Source organism: Gracilinanus agilis, chromosome 3 (genome assembly GCF_016433145.1).
Source record: "Gracilinanus agilis isolate LMUSP501 chromosome 3, AgileGrace, whole genome shotgun sequence".
Classification (NCBI taxonomy): Eukaryota; Metazoa; Chordata; class Mammalia; order Didelphimorphia; family Didelphidae; genus Gracilinanus; species Gracilinanus agilis.
In genome coordinates, this window is record NC_058132.1 from 110,877,337 (window position 1) to 110,897,071 (window position 19,735).

Genomic DNA, 19,735 nt, shown 5'->3' on the forward strand with positions numbered 1-19,735 from the left:
TCTGTTCATTCCTACTATCCTGAAAACTTGTAGAACAGACAGAACGACTGTATTGAAGTGAGATTTTGGATTTGAACTAGCTATGTGACTTTGGGCGAATTGCCCAACCTTTATTTATGACCCTTAATTTCCCCAATTGAAAAAAATGGGAAGGATACTTCTCATTGACTTACTTGATCGTTTCTTGGATGCCTCACATGCCGTATGCATAAAAGACATTTTCTCTGTTTTTTTCCTCTTCTTGAAATAGTCTGGTATACTGGTGATGTGCTGAAAAGAACCCTGGCCGAGGGGGTAGACACTAACACTAACCAGCGGGAAAAGGTATTTAAGCTTTCAGCATGCACTAGTCCCCAGTAGTTCCAGAGAAAAGTGCTTGGTAGCCTTAAGGCAAAGTAGAAATGTTAATTATTTAAAAATAATATCTGGCAGCTTTAATCTTTTGGGGGGCGGGGGCGGGGAGGAATGTAAGATTGGGAAATGATTCTATTTGTCTACACAGACTTTCTGGGCTAACAACACTTCCACTTGGACTTGCCAGACTAATAGTATTAACGAATTCACATGTATATAACACAAGATCACCTTTTACAAACATTGTTTCGTCCGATCATTAAAACAACCCTGAGAGGTAGGTGTAATTATTAACCCCATTTCATAATCAAGAAAACTGAAATAGACGGCAAAATAACTTATCCAGGGTCACAGTGCTAGTAATTAGCTGAAGCTGAATCTGAACTCGTCTGGAAGAATCCAGGACCAGCATCCTATTCACTACACCACCAAGCTTCCTTTGTTGTGTTCATTTTACAGATCTGTAACACTGAGGAACGAAAAGCACAGAATCTCCCAGCGAGCCCTATGCCCAGACCAGAGAATGTGCATTGTCTTTCCCACTGCTGCACCAATCAGCGCCAGCGCAGAGCGCAGGCGCCCCTCGGCTTGCGGAGGTCACGTGAAGGGCAAATATGGCGGCTCCCAGTGGAGGTCCGCCCACGTTGCTGTGATCTCTGCTGTGGAGGCTTCGTTTGCGATTTCTGTGCTGTGGGCTCGGAGCCCTACCAGGTATCCACACACCCGGGGCTAGGGAGAAGGAGCCGTTGCCCGACCCCAGCCTCTATCTGCGCGTGGGCTGGGTCCGAGAAAACGCTACAGGCTGAGAACCTAGTTTCAATCGGCTCCAGCTCTTCTTAGGGCTGGTTATCCTTTCCTTTCTCCCCGAATCGGAGGCATGGCTTCCCCAGAGCTTTATTCATAATCTACCATCGACACCTGCCTGCCCCCAACCCCATACCCAAACGTGAAATATTTTCTTCAAAGTTCTGTTCGGGTGTCTAGTCCCGCCCCAGGCAATCCTGGTGAGGCCTTTGGTGTTCGCGTTTGTTTTATCTTCTTGCTAGATTTATCTTTGTATTTCCCAATCTTTGACCCAGGTATATATGCTTCCTCATAAATAGTGAGAATAGGTTACAGCCTACTTGGTAGATATATGTCCACTTAAGCTCGTCACAAATTCAACAAGAGATGACTCACGATAAACAGTCGGTCAACAGATATTAAGTCCTTGCTATGTGCCAGACACTGTGCTGGGTAGAGGATGCAGGTACAAGGAAGGAAACAACCCCAAATTTTTGTGAGCTTGCATCAAGTGAAATAACATGTGAAGTGCTGTATAAATGCTGGCTTTTGTTTCTGTCTTCTAAGGGGAGACAAGACACAAGTACATATAAATACATAAATAAATACATATTCACATATATGTAGGTATGTGTATGCACACACACACACACGATAGTTTGGGAAGGAAGTCACTAGCATTTGGTGGAAAGACTCAATGAGGTGGACAGGTAAGGAGGAAGAGACTTTGAGGCTTGGGGCATGGCCAATGCAAAGGCATGGAGATGTTACTCAAGAGGTGTTTTGGCTTCTGTATAGGGCTTTAAAAGCTAAGCAGTGGGGTTTTATTATAGATTTATATATAGATTTATTCTTTATATCATTCTAGCGACAATAGGAAGCCTTTGGTTTGGTAAGGGAGTCACATGGTCAAATTTATAATTAAGGAAATTACCTTGAACACCTGCATGTAGGTTGGACCAGAGGGATGGGAAACCAATTTAAGCTATTGGCAGTTATATGGATAAGCAATGATGAGGGCCTGAAAAAAAGATGATAGCTGTGTGACTAGAAAGGAGTGTGTGTGTGTGTGTGTGTTATGTGAGGTATGTAAAGATACAAACAGCAAGATTAGCAACTAATAGGATATGTGAGGTTAGGGAGAATGATAGGTTTAGGATAGTTCTGATGTTGTGAGCCTCAGACACTCTCTCCAAGCTAAGTCTTATTACTTTCCTGAAAATTTGAGGCTATTAGATGTGACTCCCTTTTTTCAGATTCTCTTTTATCTTAAAATTCTGATAATTTCTTTTTGATTTTCCTCAGCCTGACAAAGCTTTTAAGCAAGAGTTGAGTGAATAAAGTTGGATTAATTTCAATTTGGTGTGAGATAGGAAATCAGACGAATTAAAAAGAATTTCTTATGGCCTCCTTGAAGTCAAATAGCAAGAATCTAATGTACTCAGTCTGCACACTTCTTACACCTTTGTTCACCAGCTTGTGATTATAATAGAGGATGGGAGTAATTCACGACTGTTTGACAAAAGAGCTTCAAGAAGACAAGGCAGCAAAGAGAACTTAGAGAATACAGTATAGAAATGAAATGGCTAATTATTAGGTTGAGATTGGTTGTGAAAGACAATGAAGTCACAGCAGGGATAGTGACCTGAGAAATTGAGAAGCATATGGAAGTGAAGCATAGGAAAATTGGGCTGCTTGACTTTTATTTTTTCATTTGGGTATTTTATTTTTATTGATAATTTTCCTCCAAAATTTCAGTTTTGCCTCAGGAAAATTGAGGATTCTCCAGTTTTTGTGGGTTATATTTATCAAACATTTGCCATTTTAGAAATTAAAATATCTCTTTTTGAAAATAGATTTGGTCTTTACTGACCTCCTAAAAGGGTTTTGTAACAAAGACCCATCCAAGGAATTTTACTTGGGCAACTCTGTAGTGTAAATGGAGAGACTGATTAGGAGGGAATTGCATTAGACCAGATGAAAGGAAATGAAGACCTGAACTAGGCCAGTTGTCACTTAAATATAGTCAGATGCAAGTGATGTTATGGAGGTAGAATTCACAACTGAATAGATATGTGGGATTGCTAGTGTGTGAAGAGACAACAGAGTATAAAGAAGGTAGCCATTAGTGTCAGAAGAGAAAGGGCTGGAAGGATGACAATTAAGTAGGAGTCATTGGATTTGGGAATAAGGTCATGGATTGCAGATTCCTTCACTTAGAATGAGGACAGTGTTCTGAGACAATTACTACCTGCCTTGTAATTCTTAAAAATGGGGAGTAAAGCTATGGTGAGTGAAACTAACAAAGGGACAACAAGGCCCTTTTCCTACTTCATTGTTGAAAACTTAACCTCACCATTTTGTAAATCATTGATCATAATATCAATTATTAAAAAGCAATCATAGCTCACATTTACATTTTTACAGTGTTTTAAAATTTTTCATTTTATCCCTAACCACTTTTGTGATCGATGCTATTATTAAACCTTGCTTTACAGAGGGGAAAAAGGCTTTCTGATTTTAGGTTCTGCACTCTATTCCCTGTCACCTAACTACCTTTAGATTTACAGGGTAATAGAATAGTGATCTGAGCAAAGACATAGTGTGAATGTTTATGTGGGTGTCCCATTACAATCTTGCATTCCTTTACAACAGAGGTTGTTTTGCTTTTCTGTTTGTGATCCCAATGCTTAGCCCAGTCTCCTACATAGGAATCATTTATTTCTTCATAGTCTATTAGCTCTTGACTAATCACTACTGAGGTATTACTATTTTGAAAAGATCAATGGATTTAGGAGTCAGAACATTCCCAGCTGTCAGTTTGTGGCAAAGAAGCGATTAGGTGGCAGAGTGTATTTTTAGGTTGGGAGTCTGGAACACCTGAATTCAAATTCAAGTGATATTTAGCCCTGAGTGGTAAAAGAAACAATAGGTGTTAAGTCATAGAGGCTGATGTTAGCTTTTTACAAGAAAATGGTTCCTAAAAGTTAGAAGTACAAGTAGACAACTATGCTGTGCAACTGGAGATCTTGCCCCTCAGATTGTGAAGTTATGTGGACACTGATTACTCGGGAGCATAGTAGTAGCCCTCTTTGGGGATTGGTTATGGCTGGCTAAGATTCCATAATTAAACTGTCCCCTTTTTTGTCATTAATATCGGAGTCATTTTAAAACAAATACTTGTCAAATTTTGTTAATTTCATGTTTTGATATCACCTGTAAATGTCAGATATATTTATGTAGATGTGGGTGTAGGCCCTAAGACATTCATTCTATGATTACTATAATTGTGAGCAAATTTTCAGACATTTAGTTATAAGCATGTTCGTTTTACTTGGGTCCTATGTTAGAAATTACTGAAAACTAATCTTGTGACTTCTAAATTTTAAGGCCTCAAGATGGAACATAATCAAGAAAATGCAGACAGAAGATTAAGTATCAATGAAATCATAGCCAGAAGAGTGAAACAACTTCCACAAGGGGATCAGTAAGATAACCTCATTTGATGTACACACTTTAGATGTACATATTATAATCAGATGGATCTTCATTTTCATAAGTTCCATTTTGAGGATAGGCAACCTATCAATGTCCTACTTACCTTAGCAGGATATCCATCGAGTAAATTTTTGAAAAAGGGAATATGGTAGTTTGATTTAACCTGAAGCAGTATTTAGGACTGATTGAATTTGTTGGCCAGATTATTTACCAACATCCTTATATGAGTTATTTTTTTTCTGTAGTAAACTGCTTCATAGGTGGGGCCTTTTTCTTTGTACTCAGTCCCTTACACAGTAGAACACCTCAGATAGTTAAATGAATTTAACTTTAATATAATGAAGTAGTGCTATATACTTTTGTAAACCATGATTCCTTATGGCATTGTTTTCTAAATGCTAGTGCAGAATTTTCTGAATAATCGTTCATATTCTTAAATTCCAGTTTTCATTAAAATCTTAGAGGTAGTAAATCTTGAGCACAAACATATAAGTTTCAACTGATTACATAAAATTAGTGGACATTAGTATCATGATGAATCAGGGCTCTTTTACTGCTTAAAATTCTGCCCTATCACATCCCAAATATAACTGATACTTTAAAAATTCTTAATTGGCAGTGGGCTTAAACCTGTCATAATCTTGTGAAGTTATTTAATGATGAAACAAGAGAAAGAGCTTTTGGAAAGCTGCATCATCCAAGGAATTTAATGTTTTTCGTTACTGGTAATTTCATGTTCATATATATCAATACAAATGCTATCTATCATAAGTTTTATAGGTATGAAGAAGTAATCTTAACTAGTTGAATCTTCATCTTATTTAAGCAACATTGATGATCATCAAGGACTTGAAAAAAGTAGTAGACTGGTCTCATAGGAAGAGTGAAGGATAATACATGGACAACCTGTACATTGCACTGGTATCCACAAAGCATTAGGATGAATGTAGTGTGTGGGCAGAGAGTAAATTGAGATAAAGGTAGGGACAAGAATTGCCTATGGTTAGGTGGTCTAGATAGCTTGCACTCTTCACTCAGTGACAAGACTACAAAAACCCAGTAAAACCACTTCTTTTAATCCTTAAGGAAATGTAAATATCATAGAAAGGTTTACAAGTAATTTTTAATGTTTTCTCAGCTCAATCCTCTTCCATATCCTTTATGCTTAATAATCTATTGAGAAAGAGAGGCAGGAAAAGGCAACATAGATAAAAGATACAAACGCCATTAAAGGAGAAAGAACACATTCAACCTTTGAACAAGAATTCCTGGAGGACAGCTTGGACCATTATCTTCCATGAAAAATTAACTCCATAGTAAAAATGGTAGAGATTGAATGAGTGGGAAGATCCACTCTAGATTCTATAATAGCATGGGTAACCCTGCAATATAGTAAAATTCCAAATACTTATTGCTCATTCTTATGGCGTATGACTTCCAGGTGGCAAAGAATGGGGCAGCACTTGAATTCTTTATTCTCCTTTGGCTGAATGGCAAAAGTTGATGTCAACACTAAGGAGGGTAGAGGTGGGTAGACTTTATAATAAGAACCTACCTTGAGCCTACCAGAGTTGGCACTGAAATCAAAGCTAGAAAAGTTTAGTTATGTAAACCAAATGATAGGCAACCTGGCACAGCAGCACTAGGCAAAGAAGCAAGAGATTTCGCTATTAATTTTTTTGTCATCTTGGAGAAATCATCATCCTCTCCCCACAACATAGGGACTATAGAGGGTTAGGGAAAATTGAGAGGGAAATTTAACCAAAAGTTTTCTAAATTTCCCAGTGCTGATATTATGTTCATTCTCAGTTTGACAGAAAAAGTATGTTTTATACAGACATTTTATTTTAGAGGCCAACCCTAGTTTTTAACCGGAGACCTATTAAACAATTCTGATTTATGAAATGAATCCTCTAAGTAAAATCTTTCTATTTGAGGGTATTATATGTGACATATAGTAGAAACCTTTTAATAACCTTTGACTCCAAAGTCCAATTGTCCTCTTTGATACAGAAACTGTATTAATATATTTGCTTGCCAGCCCACAATATCCTTGTCTCTGCTCTATACTTTCAAATCTAGCTTCATTAAAGAATTATAAACTTGGCTTACAAACCAAAAAATGGAGGGAAAGTACAAATAGAAGTTGCACAGGCTCTGATTTTCTAGACATTCTCCAAAAGGTTTAAATTCTACAAAACATAAAAGCTGTTGATAACATGTAAGTATTTAGAAAAGTTCTGACAATTATCTCTCTTCTTTCTTAGGAATTTACTCATGACTGGATCAGCTTATGTTGGACTAAATGCTGCTTTGTGTGGCCTAATAGCAAATAGTTTTTTTAGACGCACTTTAAATGTGACGCATGCTCGAATAGCATCAGCTTTACCAATGGCTGTTCTCCCATTTTTGTCAACCCACATAACTTACCAGAGTGCTGTAAGTTTACCTTTGAGTTCAGGTAAATTACATTTTAATATTTCCAAGGATTTTGTGTGAATTTTTTAATTTGCTGCAATTATATATAATCAAGATTATAAGTTAGGCTTTAGTTCATTGAAATTGTTCCCTGATTCCATGCACAGAAAACAACTTGGTTGCAACTTAAAGCTTCATAGCGAAAGGCTACAGTCTCGTCACTTTAACATTCTCTCTTGTATTGGTGGGTACCAACCAAGATTTTTTAGTTGATTTAAGGTATATGCCTTATTCTCTTAATCATATCTTAATATTTTGGGCTAAAACACACACACACCCCACACACGTAAGGAAAAGGACCATCTCAGGGATACTTGGAAATGTGTTGAGCATACAGATGGCAGTTATGAAATATGACCAGTGTGCTCTCATAAGTTGAATGGTAAAGTGTTTTCACAGACATCACTATCCCAACCCTTGGATTTTCTAGGTAAAAAAACTACTTGCAAAAAGGAAAAAAACAGTTTTTAAGACTACTAGTATACTAAAGGTTTGAAGTTATGCTAATCAAGGAAGTTAATCATAGGAAATGGGAAACTAGCAGAGTGAAGAAAACTAATTTGGCATTACAGGGATGGGATTTTGCAACTTTTATTTAACTTGAAATTAGCTATTTCATTCCCTTGGATTAGATGAAATCTTGAGCTTTATGACATTAGAAACTTAAGTCATTCAAATTGAGAATTTGAAACTATTAACTGAGATCATAGAATCAAATGATCAGTATCACACATCAGCAAAAGGGTCAAGAGGAAGACACTATCTGGACTATTTCTTGTCCTTTCTGACTGAAAACTTCACTAATGGAATGAACTGTATCATTTTTACATTTGATGAAAACATTGAAAAATTTCAGTTGCATAATTTAATGGTTTAAATAAAACTTATTGTAATTGTGAAATACAATTGATAGTTGTGTGGAAAGTGGCATTGACCACAGTACCTTGCACCTGGAAACTGACTGACATCTTGGCATGTCTATCATGTATGTGTCTTGAATTCCTCATTCCAGAAAACAAATAGTTTTATTTTCTAGGTAATCTAAGCTGTGAACTCTGTACTTTCTTAAGAGGTGGAATGATTGGTATGATAATCGGAGGTCTGTACCCTGTTGTTTTGGCCATACCAATAAATGGTGCTCTGGCAGCCAGGTATGTTTGCTGTATTCCTTCTACTAACTGTTCACTGGTAGCTCCCCTATCAAACTAGAAAACTTTAAGTTGAGTTTATTAACATTCTTTTACAAAGTAAATGAATAACAAATTCATTTTCAAATTTAAATTCTAATTAAAAAAAACAGTAAAATATTTGGCTTTGCTACTTGAGATAAAATAACCTTAGGCAAATAAGTTTACTTCTCCATGCCAGCCTTTTCGTTTAGCTATACCTTTTTTCCCCCTTAGTAATAGTCACCCTGTAAAAACTATTCATCTAATTCTTGTTGGGCACAGCTACTAGATTAACTTTGGAATCATTTAGTTGACCAGATACTATTCTAGAGGTCAAATTTTCTTAAAAACTAAGCATCTCTTACAATGTTAACTACTCTTAAAATGAAACCTTTCCATTAAAGAAACTTAAATTTAAGTCTATCCTTATGTATCAGTAATTTAAAGGAACAATAGAATTTTGTCAGTGTTGATACTACTTTCCCCAATTTGTGGACCTTAGTCCTCTCTAATTACTATGACTCACACTTCTCCAATATGCCACTAGTCATACTCATACTTGAAAGGTTTTGACAAAACTTGGGAGTTTATGCACTGAAGGCATACTTTCAAGAACCAAGAGTCACCTCTATGCAGGACCCACCTGAAATTTCATATTAAGACTTTAGTGTAGGTGATTCAATTCTAGTACTTTTCCCCTAACCCATTCTGGAAAAGGAGGCACTTTCTCAACAGTTAACCACTTTATTTACTAGCAGAGGTGGGGAGAATCATCTTATGAATAATCCTGTGGACAAATCATTTCAGAACATAAGCTACCTTTCCTCATCTTTATCCAGAAACATATATGACAAAATACCTAATTTTCTACTTTGTAGATTGTCATATCCAACAAAAACTAACACATTTTTCCAGATTTTTGTAAATATTTGATTCAGTCCTGTTTTCTTTTTAGGTACAACTCAGCTCCACTACCACAGAAAGGAAATATTTGGACCTACTGGATCACAGTCTCTCAACCTATCTTTAGAAAGATGATCTTTCCCATAATGCTGCAGACTATGTTTGCAGCATACCTTGGTTCAAAACAGTATGGAGTACTCATAAAAGCACTTGAATTACCTGAACCTGGCATTTAATTTCAAGATGTTCACAATGATGAAATTAAGTATACAGCTAAAGGAAAAAAATAACATTACGTAAAACTAAGATACTAATAACCAACAATAAAAAATTTAATTGTACTCATTACAACTTTGCCGTGATTTTATATCTATTCCCTGAACATCAGTGCCTCACGTAAGTCAGGAAAACACTTGCTAAACAAATTATCTACAGGGTGTCAAAGGCTCAGTTACTCGACTAGTGTCCCTTTCAAAAATAACTATGACATAGATAATATTAAGCTGAGGGAGGAAATCTACCAAATTATTAGAAATGAAGATTTTTTAAAAGGCAGAAAGTTTGACAGCTTCTCATAATACTTCAAACTGGAAAAGCAAAATACAAGGAAATACTCTGTAGCCAGTGCTAACATTAACAAAATCCATCTCCATTCACTTCGTTATTTCTACAGTATTTAATATTTTTCCTGAAGAATTAGTCCAGTTAGTTTAATATACCTACAAAGCAAAAACAAACAAAAAACCTGACAACCTGAAAAGAATGCTTTAATCATGGAAAGCTCACTGATAGGCAGCCCACTAAAATTTTTGGAGACCCCTAATGAAGTTAATTTCGATAAAGCCAAAATATGCTTACTACGAATTTCTGTCCTCTGGAATACAAGAGAACAAATCTATTCTACCTTTCAAATAACATTCCCCTAAATCTCCATAAATTATCAGAGCACTCTACATCCTACTAACTCTGCTTAACAAAGCTGAATCACACATAAAAATATTACATTCACATGACTGAACAACTCTCACCCTGCCACTGAAGGTCAGAGATTAAATTTTTTGGTCCCTCAATATATATTACTACTGCAAAATAGGCAAAGCTAAACTATTCACATGGCTGATGTAAGGGCTCAAATGGGAAAAAACACTTTACAAGTTTTCTCCTATACCAATGGTGATAATATAGAACTCTACTCTAACTTTTGAGGAAAGAGAATTAGCAACATGCCTGCTTACAGTCTCCCCCATTCATACAGGAGGCAGGATTTCCAAAAACCATCAAGTAAAAGTGAAAGAAACTAGAACTCTAGAAAAGGGACATTTTTTGACAAGTCAGAAAAAATGCAGAATAATTTGCTTTTTTAAAAAAGGAAAAGGTAAAGAGTTTTTTTTTTTTTTATGATTACTGAAAGCTAATTTGACTTTTTTTTTTATTACACTACGATGGCAAATCAAAACTCCATGAATCAGATCTTTAAAGTCTTTTTTTTTTTTTTGGCTAGAACATTTTGTCGAAACAGGCATAATCCTATTTCAATTCTAAAATCATTATAGACAAACCATATTAAACTGGTATAACTACCTGTTATATCAAACAACTATTCTTTCTTGAAAACTATTCAAATTATTTTAAAACTTTTATGACAAATTTATGTCTTACAGGTATTTACATCTCCCTTTCATGATTCCAACAGTAACATATAATTAGGGTTCAGTATTTGCTTTCCTTCTGTTTCACACATAATAAATGTGGTTTCAAATCTTAAATATTTTAAACTGTATTCTATTTTTTCAATTTACAGCTTAAGAATTTTTACTTGCCCAGATTTTCTTCAATGTTCTACTTTTTAATATTTGTTCTCTGATGTTTCTGACAATACATTACAAGTTAGTATGAAAATTTCCATTGTTGCCTCAACAAAAAAAATCAAATTGTATTATATTCTATAATTACCATAATATGCAAACTTCATAACATCCCAAGTTATTCAAATTCTAAAAGCCAGAGAAAGATGCAATAGCTACAAAAATAGTTAAAGTTGGCTTATTTCTTTGAGGCTACCAATAATTTGCATAATGCAATTAGAAAAAACATTAATAACTTAGAGCGCAAGTATGATTTAACTAATATTTACAACTTAGATTTTTCAATGCACCCCCAGTGGATAGAGTATGTTTTCAATGGACTTCCCTTCAATTTATCAACAGTCAACTAAAATCTCAGGAAATAAAGCACAGAGACAGCTAGGTGCTCAGCAGATAGAAAACCAAACCGTAAATGGGAGGTCTGAATTCAAACACTTCTAGCTGTGTGACCTTGGGTAGGTCACTCAACACCAGTTGCTTAACCCCTACCACTCTTCTGCCTTAGAATTGATATTTAGTATCAATTCCAAGAGAAAGAAAGGGTTAAAAAAAATCACAAAATGTTTGTTAATGACACTTAATTAGTTCTATATTTCCTCAAATTTAATTCTGGCTCAAATAAATCCAAAAGGTGGCAGCAATTTAAGAGATCAGAGCAAAAAGAAAAAAATGCATAAATAGCAAGCTCAATTTATCCAAAAAGTAAATAACCAGATCACTTTTTCACAATACTGTTGTTCATTGGTGATTAATGTTCATAATGATGGCTACCCCTAAGGTACCAAAAGGTCCTTAAATACCTTCCAAAGATATTCTGCTTATTTTAAAGTATTTATTAGTGTGCCTTAAGGCATGAAAACAAAAATAAGGGACTTAAAAGTACAAATCTTAAAGACTACTCAAATTTTAGATTCAGAATGGTCCTGGGAAGAAATGTTTTTAAAAAATCTTATTACTGATTCAGACCTAAGTCAGTCCCCAAGATCTCTAAGGTTCTAAGCTCTAAAATTCTATAATATATGTCAAGAAGGTATTGGTCAGGGCACAGCCCCAAACCAATAAACTGTAATTATCCTAAATATCAAGTGTTTTATCTGGTATCCTGTCAAAAAGAATTCTCTAGTCACAAGGGATTATGTCAATGTTTTGCCTAAAAGATGACTTGCAAATCCATAAAATGATGGCAGAGAGATGGTTCTGCTTTAACAACACTATACCTGGATAGAAATGCTCCTCAGAATTCCCTAGGCATCCTACTAATTCTTGGTAAGATTCCTCACTGCTACTAACAAGGGAATGAGCTGTGCAGATTTAAACTTAAAAGTTCTTACTGCTTCCCTCAACCTCTATTTATTGAATTTTATACTTGATGGAAAAGAATAGGAACCTATCCTCTGAATCCAATCATATTTATACTGTAACTCATAGTTCTCCAGTATGAAAGAAGCTGACTGATTTCAAATTAGAACATACTTATTAACATTAATTCCAAAGATGGGGGGAGGGGAAGGCTGTCCAACAAGTAAAACTTGTTGAAAACCAGACTTTGATGAGGCTTCCTCATGGCATTTAAACTGGAAAAATGTAGGTGCCATAAAACCATTTACTATCAGGACATCACTTCTAAAATCCAGAATGCTAAAGCCATTATATAACAATAGACTGTTTGACATTAAAGTGTGAATAAAAACTATTACAAGAGTTATTAGAAACTTCAAATTATTCCCAACATTGTCAAATTAATCATTAATAAGAAAAAAGCAATCCACATTTCTTGCCTATGTAATTCTCAGTTATATAAGATAGTATCACACATTTTACCAATCTTCCAAGAACACGAAAACAAAATGATTAAACATCTATAAAAGGCCTACCCTCTAAATACTGAACTCTGCATTATTTTACTAAGTTCAGCAAGTTAATGCATCAGCTTCACAGACTGCCATGTTACATACAGTTAAGTGAGCACAAATTATATATACCTTACAACCATTGATGGCCTGTTAATTTAATTCTATTTTCCAAAATGTTTTTCACTAGTCTGTGCTCCTTCCTAAAGAAACTGAAAGTGCTAGATAAAAGAATATATAATTTTCTTGTCCAATGGGCAGTTCCAATTTTAAAGGGTACTGCAAAGAACTGAATTATGACTCCTCTGAAAGACAAGAATATTTTATCCAAAAATTAATCCATTAGTCTCATTTGTTTCTATTAAGTCTTTCAAGGATTCCAGATCTTTTCAAATCTCCACTTCAGGAAAGTAAAATCAGTATAGAAGTAATTTGGGGGCTTGAAATGGCATTCATGTTTCAGCAGATGCCAAAATTTGTGACCGACATGGCTCCCACAACTACTTTGTTACCATCAGTCCAGTCAGTTACAGGTTGTAGGAAAAGATTCGTTTTTGCAGACACTGCTAAGCTGTTTAAAGAGAAGAAAGAGAGATTAATTCAATGATTATAGAATGCACAAATTATTTAATTCAAAATATCTTAACAAGTTGGTTTGATTACATGAGATTTCATCTGACTAGATTTTAACAGATTTTTAAAAAAATTTGGTGATGGAGTTGTACATGTAAAGCAATAGAAGTCATATAATTAATTTAATATTTGCAGGCTAAAGATATATATTGAAAACTGAGCACTGATTAAATTTTTTCCTTTTTTTATAACAGATAAACATCTACTTATACTAAGGTACTGCATCGCTCTATTTTGTAAAAATGTAAGGAATTGCAAATCCTAACCATCATGAAAAAGTTCCTTTATCCCAAAATTTTAATTATTTCACAGTAAACCAGACTGTAACTATTTATTATTGTACTCCAAAATGCTTTTTTTAATCCAAGCACTACTCATTCAGAGCACAACCTGATAGAAAAAGTAAGACAACAGCTTTATATTAACAATCATAACTTTTTTAATTAACAAGAGGGGACATGTGTTAGGATATTCTACTTACTACACATTGAAAGTAATCAGTTTGTTCTGAGTTTAAGAAGCTCAAACATTTATAGTAAAATGTGTTTACATATAAATATGACCATATTCACTAACACCTTTGCTGGTTCTAAAAACAAGTGATTACCATGTGAAAACAAGAACATGAAACTGATGTAATAAATGACACAAAAACAGTCTTCAAATCAGGAGGAAGGAATGAAATGGAAACTAGTAAGGGACAGTTAATTGAACACAAGGAGCCTAAAATAAGCAGCTTTTAAAAGTATCTTCAACTTTTTCCACGTTTAAAGTTTTATAAAACTATTTCCAAATACTGTCATTTGTAAAATGACGTTTATGGTTGTAGTGATTCTAAACAAACAGCATCCTAACTCTGAAAGATTTAATCGTTGTTTCTCCTGCATTCTCCAACCCCAAATCAAAAATAATTCAAGAATTATATTGATGTCAACAAGAAGACATATAATATTGTTAGGAAAAAAAAAACACCACACTTACTGTTTTCAGAACCCTTAACTGTTTAAGACCCAGAGACAACTCTAACAAACATTTTCCTGATTTCCATTCCTGTTTTTTTCCATTATTTAGGTAAGGATAGAGATGAACAAATTCTTTGAGCCCATAACTGAAAGATCAACAAACCCGGTTTTATTATGACACCATATTCTTATTGTCATTGGTACTGCACAAAATTATATACAAAGAAATATATACAAAATATTCAAGTATTGTTAGTTAAAATTCCAATTCAAGGCTTCTGTTTCAAAGCTACATTTAACATATTCCATAAAGATATCACAAGTTAGTCACTGTTTCAAATAATTTTTCCAACTAATTTTGGTTTATATATGTATGATTCAGTAGGCACTAAAATCCATGCAGTTGCATTTTGGGGACTTAATCCTGCTCTTAGGTATAAGCAGATTCATCATTTTGTGTTGTAAGTGTAGCTATTGCCCATTCATGCTCAAGTGCAGTAGATAATTTTACAAAATATGTTGTGATGCATAATTGCAAACCAGAGACCAATATTAAGTCTCAAATACCTTATCTCCAGCAACAAAACATTTACAGTTGTGCAAAAAAGGATTCCATTTACAAAACAAAAACATGTTAAATGAAAGTTAACTACATCTTTGGACTGCTGGAATTAACTTTTTAATTATGCACAATTTTAAAATAAAAAGACAGCAGAAGCCCTGATATTACCTCTTTTTCCTCATTTCTTATACTACCTTTTAAAATAAAGCAGGAAATGTGGCCAGCAGCTGGTCCCGTCTCTTCTGCCCCAACAGCTGTATCCACTTTAGCATAAAGAAAAACAAGGATGCTAAATACACGTATACTTTATCAAACAGTGATGTTTCACAAAGAATTTCTAACAGTCTCTATTGAAGTGTTCTATAGCCCCACTTATGCTAAAAGGTATAACTACCTTTCAAAGGACACAAGGGCAGCCCAGCAATGGGATAAGCCTCTCTAGTAAATGTCAAATGTTTTTAATATCAATGGTTAGGAAACACCAAGTTTTTTCATCTATTAAAATGGAGACAAATATCTTAATTGTTATATTTGGAGTTCTAAAATTCATCCTTTGTGAAACCTCACTTTACATTTTTTCATTCATTTAACCATCTTTAAAATCTCTAATGGTACAGACAAATTTAACCTATAAATTTTAATACAACAAAATAAAGATATTCAACAATTCATATTCAGTGACTAAATAATCACTGTGCTGGTCCTCAAAGAAACATTTTTATTAAACATTATTACTCTTCTCAATGGCTGTTAACTAAATAAAGGAGTCTGGTATGCATATTACTTCCAATTCTCTAACATTGATATTTAGATCTGTTCATCTAATGAGCCTGTATAAGTTTATATATCTTATATAGGAAACTAAGAGGCATTCCTGAATATTCGAGATTTTACCATCTCTATTAGAACTACAGAATATTTGTGCATGCCCCAAATACTCAAAGCTGTTTGAAAAGTACAACAGAATTTAATTATATAGCCAACCCCTGCAAAATTGCACTCCAGCTGGAATTCCAATTTGCACCTTGTACAACTGGAACTTCCATTCAACTTCACCTTTCCACTGTGTCCAAACTGTATGGCTATAAGCAGGTTTCACTGCACAGTTGGAACGAAGTCATCGAAGGCCATGTCCACACTGGGGACAGAACAGCTAGGTACAAATAAGTTTGAACAAGGGCACACACATCAACAGCTGTTTCAGTAAGAGGAAGCATCTTAAACACACTAGTGGCCAGCACAAGTCTGTTTCCAGGGTGGACAGGGCCCAAATTAGGGTTTTTTTTTTGTTGTGGTTTCTGTTTGTTTTTAAATCCCCCAATACAAACAATTGTGTATGTTTGCCCATTAAAGTAGACTAACCAGCAGTGCATGAGCTTTTAGGGGAAGAGATGGATCCTTACCAGGTTGTGAGGCGGGTACGACTGTTCTGTAACCCCTACAACGGAGCCTGGCAGGGAGGAAATCACCTAAAAAAGAAACTGTCAGAGAAATTTAATAGTCACATGTTATCATTAAGAGTCGGTTACTGTGTCACATTCATGCTTTTAGCTAAACACTTAATGATTCATTATTACTTTTCTTCTCTGAAATGTGTCCAGTGAAGATGTCCCACTAACGTGTTTTTTACATGGTGTAAGGGAGCTGAAAGGGGTAAACACGGATAAAGAGCAGGTTACTTGACCCTACATTTTAAGAGAAGACGATGCCTTCCTGGCACACGCCGAGCAGAACTCCACCGACACTTTATCCTTGTCCACGTGGAGACATACACCTCCCGCAGGGTCCTCGTCCTCCAAAGCTTCCTGTTGCCGCCGCTCGCCCAGGGGGAGGGCATAGTCGTGGTCCCCGGCGGGCGAGTCCCTGAAGAGGGAGGTGGTCAGTCGCAGTCCCCCGCCGCTCAGCCGGCTCAGGAGCCGCGCCAGCCCGGTCTCGTTGGCCAGCACGGCCCGCAGGTAGCGGCTCTCCTCCTGCAGTGCCTGCACGCGCTTGCCCAGCTCCCGGTTCTCGGCCCGCAGCTCCTGGTTCTCGGTGGCCAGGCCCCGGACACGGCTCTCGAGCCCCATCACGTACTCCTTCTTCTTCAGCCGGTTGAGCCGGGCGGCGGCGGCGGCCGCTTTGCGGGGACTCTTGGCCGCCGCCGGGCTGTGGCTGCCGCCGCCGCTGCCGCCGTCGCTGCCTCCAGCTCCCGGGTTCTTCCTCCGTCTCCTCTCGCCGCCTCCGCCGGAACCTCCGCTGCTGCCGCCACCGTCGCCGCTGCTGCTGCTGCTGCTGCCCCCGCCAGAGCCGGAGCCGTTCACCAATCTCTGTAGCAGATCAGAGAAGCGCTGCATCTCAGCGGCTGCGGCCGCCATCTCGTCATCGTCGTCCCCCCGCCACAGGCAGCCACTGTCCGAGCCGCCCCCCGAGGATAGCGGCCCCGGCGAACTGAGGCCCGGCTCCAGGTCCCAGTCGGGCTGCCTGGGGTCCAGCAGATCAGCCAGTTCAAGGCCCGACAGAAAGTCCATGTCTTCCGGCTCCTCAGGACGGGCGCCGGCCACGGGCGGCTCCTCCTCCTCCTCCATCTTCTCCTCAGCAGGCGCGGCCTCCGGGGCGCCCTCCTGCCGCCGCGGAGGCCCGTCCCCTTCTTCCTCCTCCTCCTCGCTGCTGCCGCCGCCGCCGCCGCTGCCGCTGCCTCCCTCCTCCCCGGCCGCCACCCGGGCTAGGCCCGGGGGGCGCAGACAGCCCGAGGCCGGGGAGGGCGCCGGCGCCGGGCTCCCGCTCCGGGCCGGGGAGCCGCTACCCGAGGCCGCCAGCAGCTTCGTCAGGCTGTGCCTCATCGAGTCCCTGGGGGCCGAGGCGGGAATGGGGCCGCCCTCGGCCCCACGGTGCAGGCCCCGCAGGTCGCGCAGGCCCCGGGCCCCAGTGTGGGGGCCGCAGGAGCCGCGGCCCGGGGATCCTACGCCAGGGAGAAAGACCGGGAACCGAGGGGGGCGGGGATAAGTTGGTACCGCAGCAGCAGGAACGCGAGGACGACTGGACCGGACCTCCCGGGAGCCGACCGACTAGAGCGAGCCGGAAGTCTAGAACTCTCGCTCCTCCGCCCCCTCCCCTGCTGGACATCGCGAGACTTCAGGAAGAGGCAGCAGGGAAAGAAGGAAGATTGGGGAATTCTCGCAGTGACCCAGCACTCCTTTGTGTGCTGGATCCTTTAAGAGGGCGTCCTCTGGCAGCTTTGTTTTGTTTCTCGACCATGCGTTCCTTTGTGTACTGCAACCTTTAAGAGGAAATCGGACTCCTCTTCTCTGGGAGAGCTTTGTTTAGTTTCTCAAACCTACGGATTATTTTATGACGCTTGATAAATGGAAGCTCCGCCTTTTATCCATCCTTTAAAATCACTCTCTGGTAGAGATCTCCCCTCCAGGGGGTTCGAGAGTCAGCTCTGCCCTGATTTAACACAAATAAACATTAAGTAACCACCTAGTGCCAGACTGGGAGGACACAAAGACACAATAAAAACAGTTCCTGTGCTCATGGAGCGTTCCCAGTCTCCGGAGGATTGGGGGGAGGCGGGGGAATTGATAAGCCAGTAACTGGGTACAAAGTTGTAAAATGACTTTTCGGGAGGGGCAGAGGACTCATAAATAAGAAGGTCAGGAAAGGAATTATCTTTAGTTCGGAGTCAGGAAGAACAGTTCAAAATCTACCCAGGCACTAACTGGCTGTGCAACCATGAGCAGGTCATTTAACTTCTTCTTGCATTAATTTCCTCATCTAAAGATAATACTACTACCTGTCTCTCCCAGGACTGTTGTGAGGATAAAATTAGATACTATATGTGAAGTGCTATAGGAATGATAAAATAATAATATAAATGAGAGTTATTTACATGACTAAGGTAACATCACTTACTTTTTCCAGTCATATTGCCTTTGATACCCATTCCAGGGATATATGGGTTTACTAAGTGCTACCTGTGCATGACATTCATAAGTTGTCTATCATGCCTGAAAGGTATGGATTCTAGGAGTGGGAGATGATGAAGGAGTATATTCCAGGCCTAGGAACAGTTCAGGCAGAAATTCTGAGATGAACAAAAGACAGAGAGCAGCTAGCATATCCATGGGACTGGAAAGAAGAATATGTCAAGGAGAATAATAAACGAAACTAGAAAAGTAAATAGGCCTACATCTGAGCCCTAATTGCCAAGCTGAGATGTTCGACATAAGAAGAGTTTGACTGACCTTAATTCTTGTCCTTAATTCTAATTCCAATTTGCCAACTGCCTGCTGGATATCTCCTCTATGTTCCATAGGCATTTCAAAACAACTCATCTTCCCACCTCTGCTCCATACTTCCCTATTTCTATTGAAGCCACCACCATTTTCCAGACACCTCAGTTTAATACCTTTGTTTCACCTTGATTCTTCCCCCACTCTCTACCCACAGATCCAGTTAATTGTCATGTGTTATTAATTCTTCTTCCTTAATATCTCTGCACCTTCTTTCCATTCATATGATAGCCATTAAATTCAGCCTCTACCTCTCACTTGGACTATATTCATAGCCTGCTAACTAGACTCTTTGTTTCCACATGATCTCTTCTTTCATATGTGAACCACTCAGTTGCCAAAACAATATTCTAAAGTACAAATCTGACCTTGTCACTCTCAAGAATCTTCAGTGGATGGGGCAGCTG

General features: G+C 38.1%; 2 protein-coding genes across 6 annotated transcripts; one reads left to right on the forward strand and one right to left on the reverse strand.

The window, feature by feature from the left end:
• The first annotated feature begins 967 nt into the window (after positions 1–967).
• On the forward strand, positions 968–9,533 carry TMEM126A (transmembrane protein 126A). 2 transcript variants are annotated; one of them, XM_044668197.1, is made up of 5 exons: positions 968–1,065; positions 4,528–4,624; positions 6,903–7,096; positions 8,150–8,264; positions 9,238–9,533. In XM_044668197.1, exons 2-5 carry the CDS (start codon positions 4,536–4,538, stop codon positions 9,419–9,421), a joined length of 582 nt encoding a protein of 193 aa, XP_044524132.1. In that variant the 5' UTR covers positions 968–1,065; positions 4,528–4,535; the 3' UTR covers positions 9,422–9,533. The 2 variants fall into 2 exon arrangements, with proteins under 2 accessions (XP_044524132.1, XP_044524133.1); XM_044668198.1 differs by having other exon boundaries at positions 6,903–7,074; positions 8,137–8,264.
• Positions 9,534–12,560: 3,027 nt separating this feature from the next.
• CREBZF (CREB/ATF bZIP transcription factor) lies at positions 12,561–17,963 on the reverse strand. 4 transcript variants are annotated; one of them, XR_006505790.1, is made up of 4 exons: positions 16,747–17,963; positions 16,461–16,538; positions 15,252–15,320; positions 12,561–13,471 (listed from the first exon to the last, which is right to left on the reverse strand). XR_006505790.1 is itself a non-coding variant. In XM_044668196.1 (2 exons), exons 1-2 carry the CDS (start codon positions 17,874–17,876, stop codon positions 16,523–16,525), a joined length of 1,146 nt encoding a protein of 381 aa, XP_044524131.1. In that variant the 5' UTR covers positions 17,877–17,963; the 3' UTR covers positions 16,240–16,522. The 4 variants fall into 4 exon arrangements, 1 of the variants encoding a protein (XP_044524131.1); XR_006505789.1 differs by lacking the exon at positions 12,561–13,471 and having other exon boundaries at positions 14,989–15,320; XR_006505791.1 differs by lacking the exon at positions 12,561–13,471 and having other exon boundaries at positions 14,989–15,320; positions 16,461–17,963.
• Between the last annotated feature and the right edge of the window lie 1,772 nt (positions 17,964–19,735).

Bases quoted from the DNA above. Each gene is read 5' to 3' on its own strand.
- TMEM126A (XM_044668197.1), top strand. From the start codon at position 4,536: ATGGAACATAATCAAGAAAATGCAGACAGAAGATTAAGTATCAATGAA. The intron at 4,625-6,902 runs GTAAGATAACCT...CTTCTTTCTTAG, and splicing joins CAACTTCCACAAGGGGATCA to GAATTTACTCATGACTGGAT. The intron at 8,265-9,237 runs GTATGTTTGCTG...TTTTCTTTTTAG, and splicing joins AATGGTGCTCTGGCAGCCAG to GTACAACTCAGCTCCACTAC.
- CREBZF (XM_044668196.1), bottom strand. From the start codon at position 17,876: ATGAGGCACAGCCTGACGAAGCTGCTGGCGGCCTCGGGTAGCGGCTCC.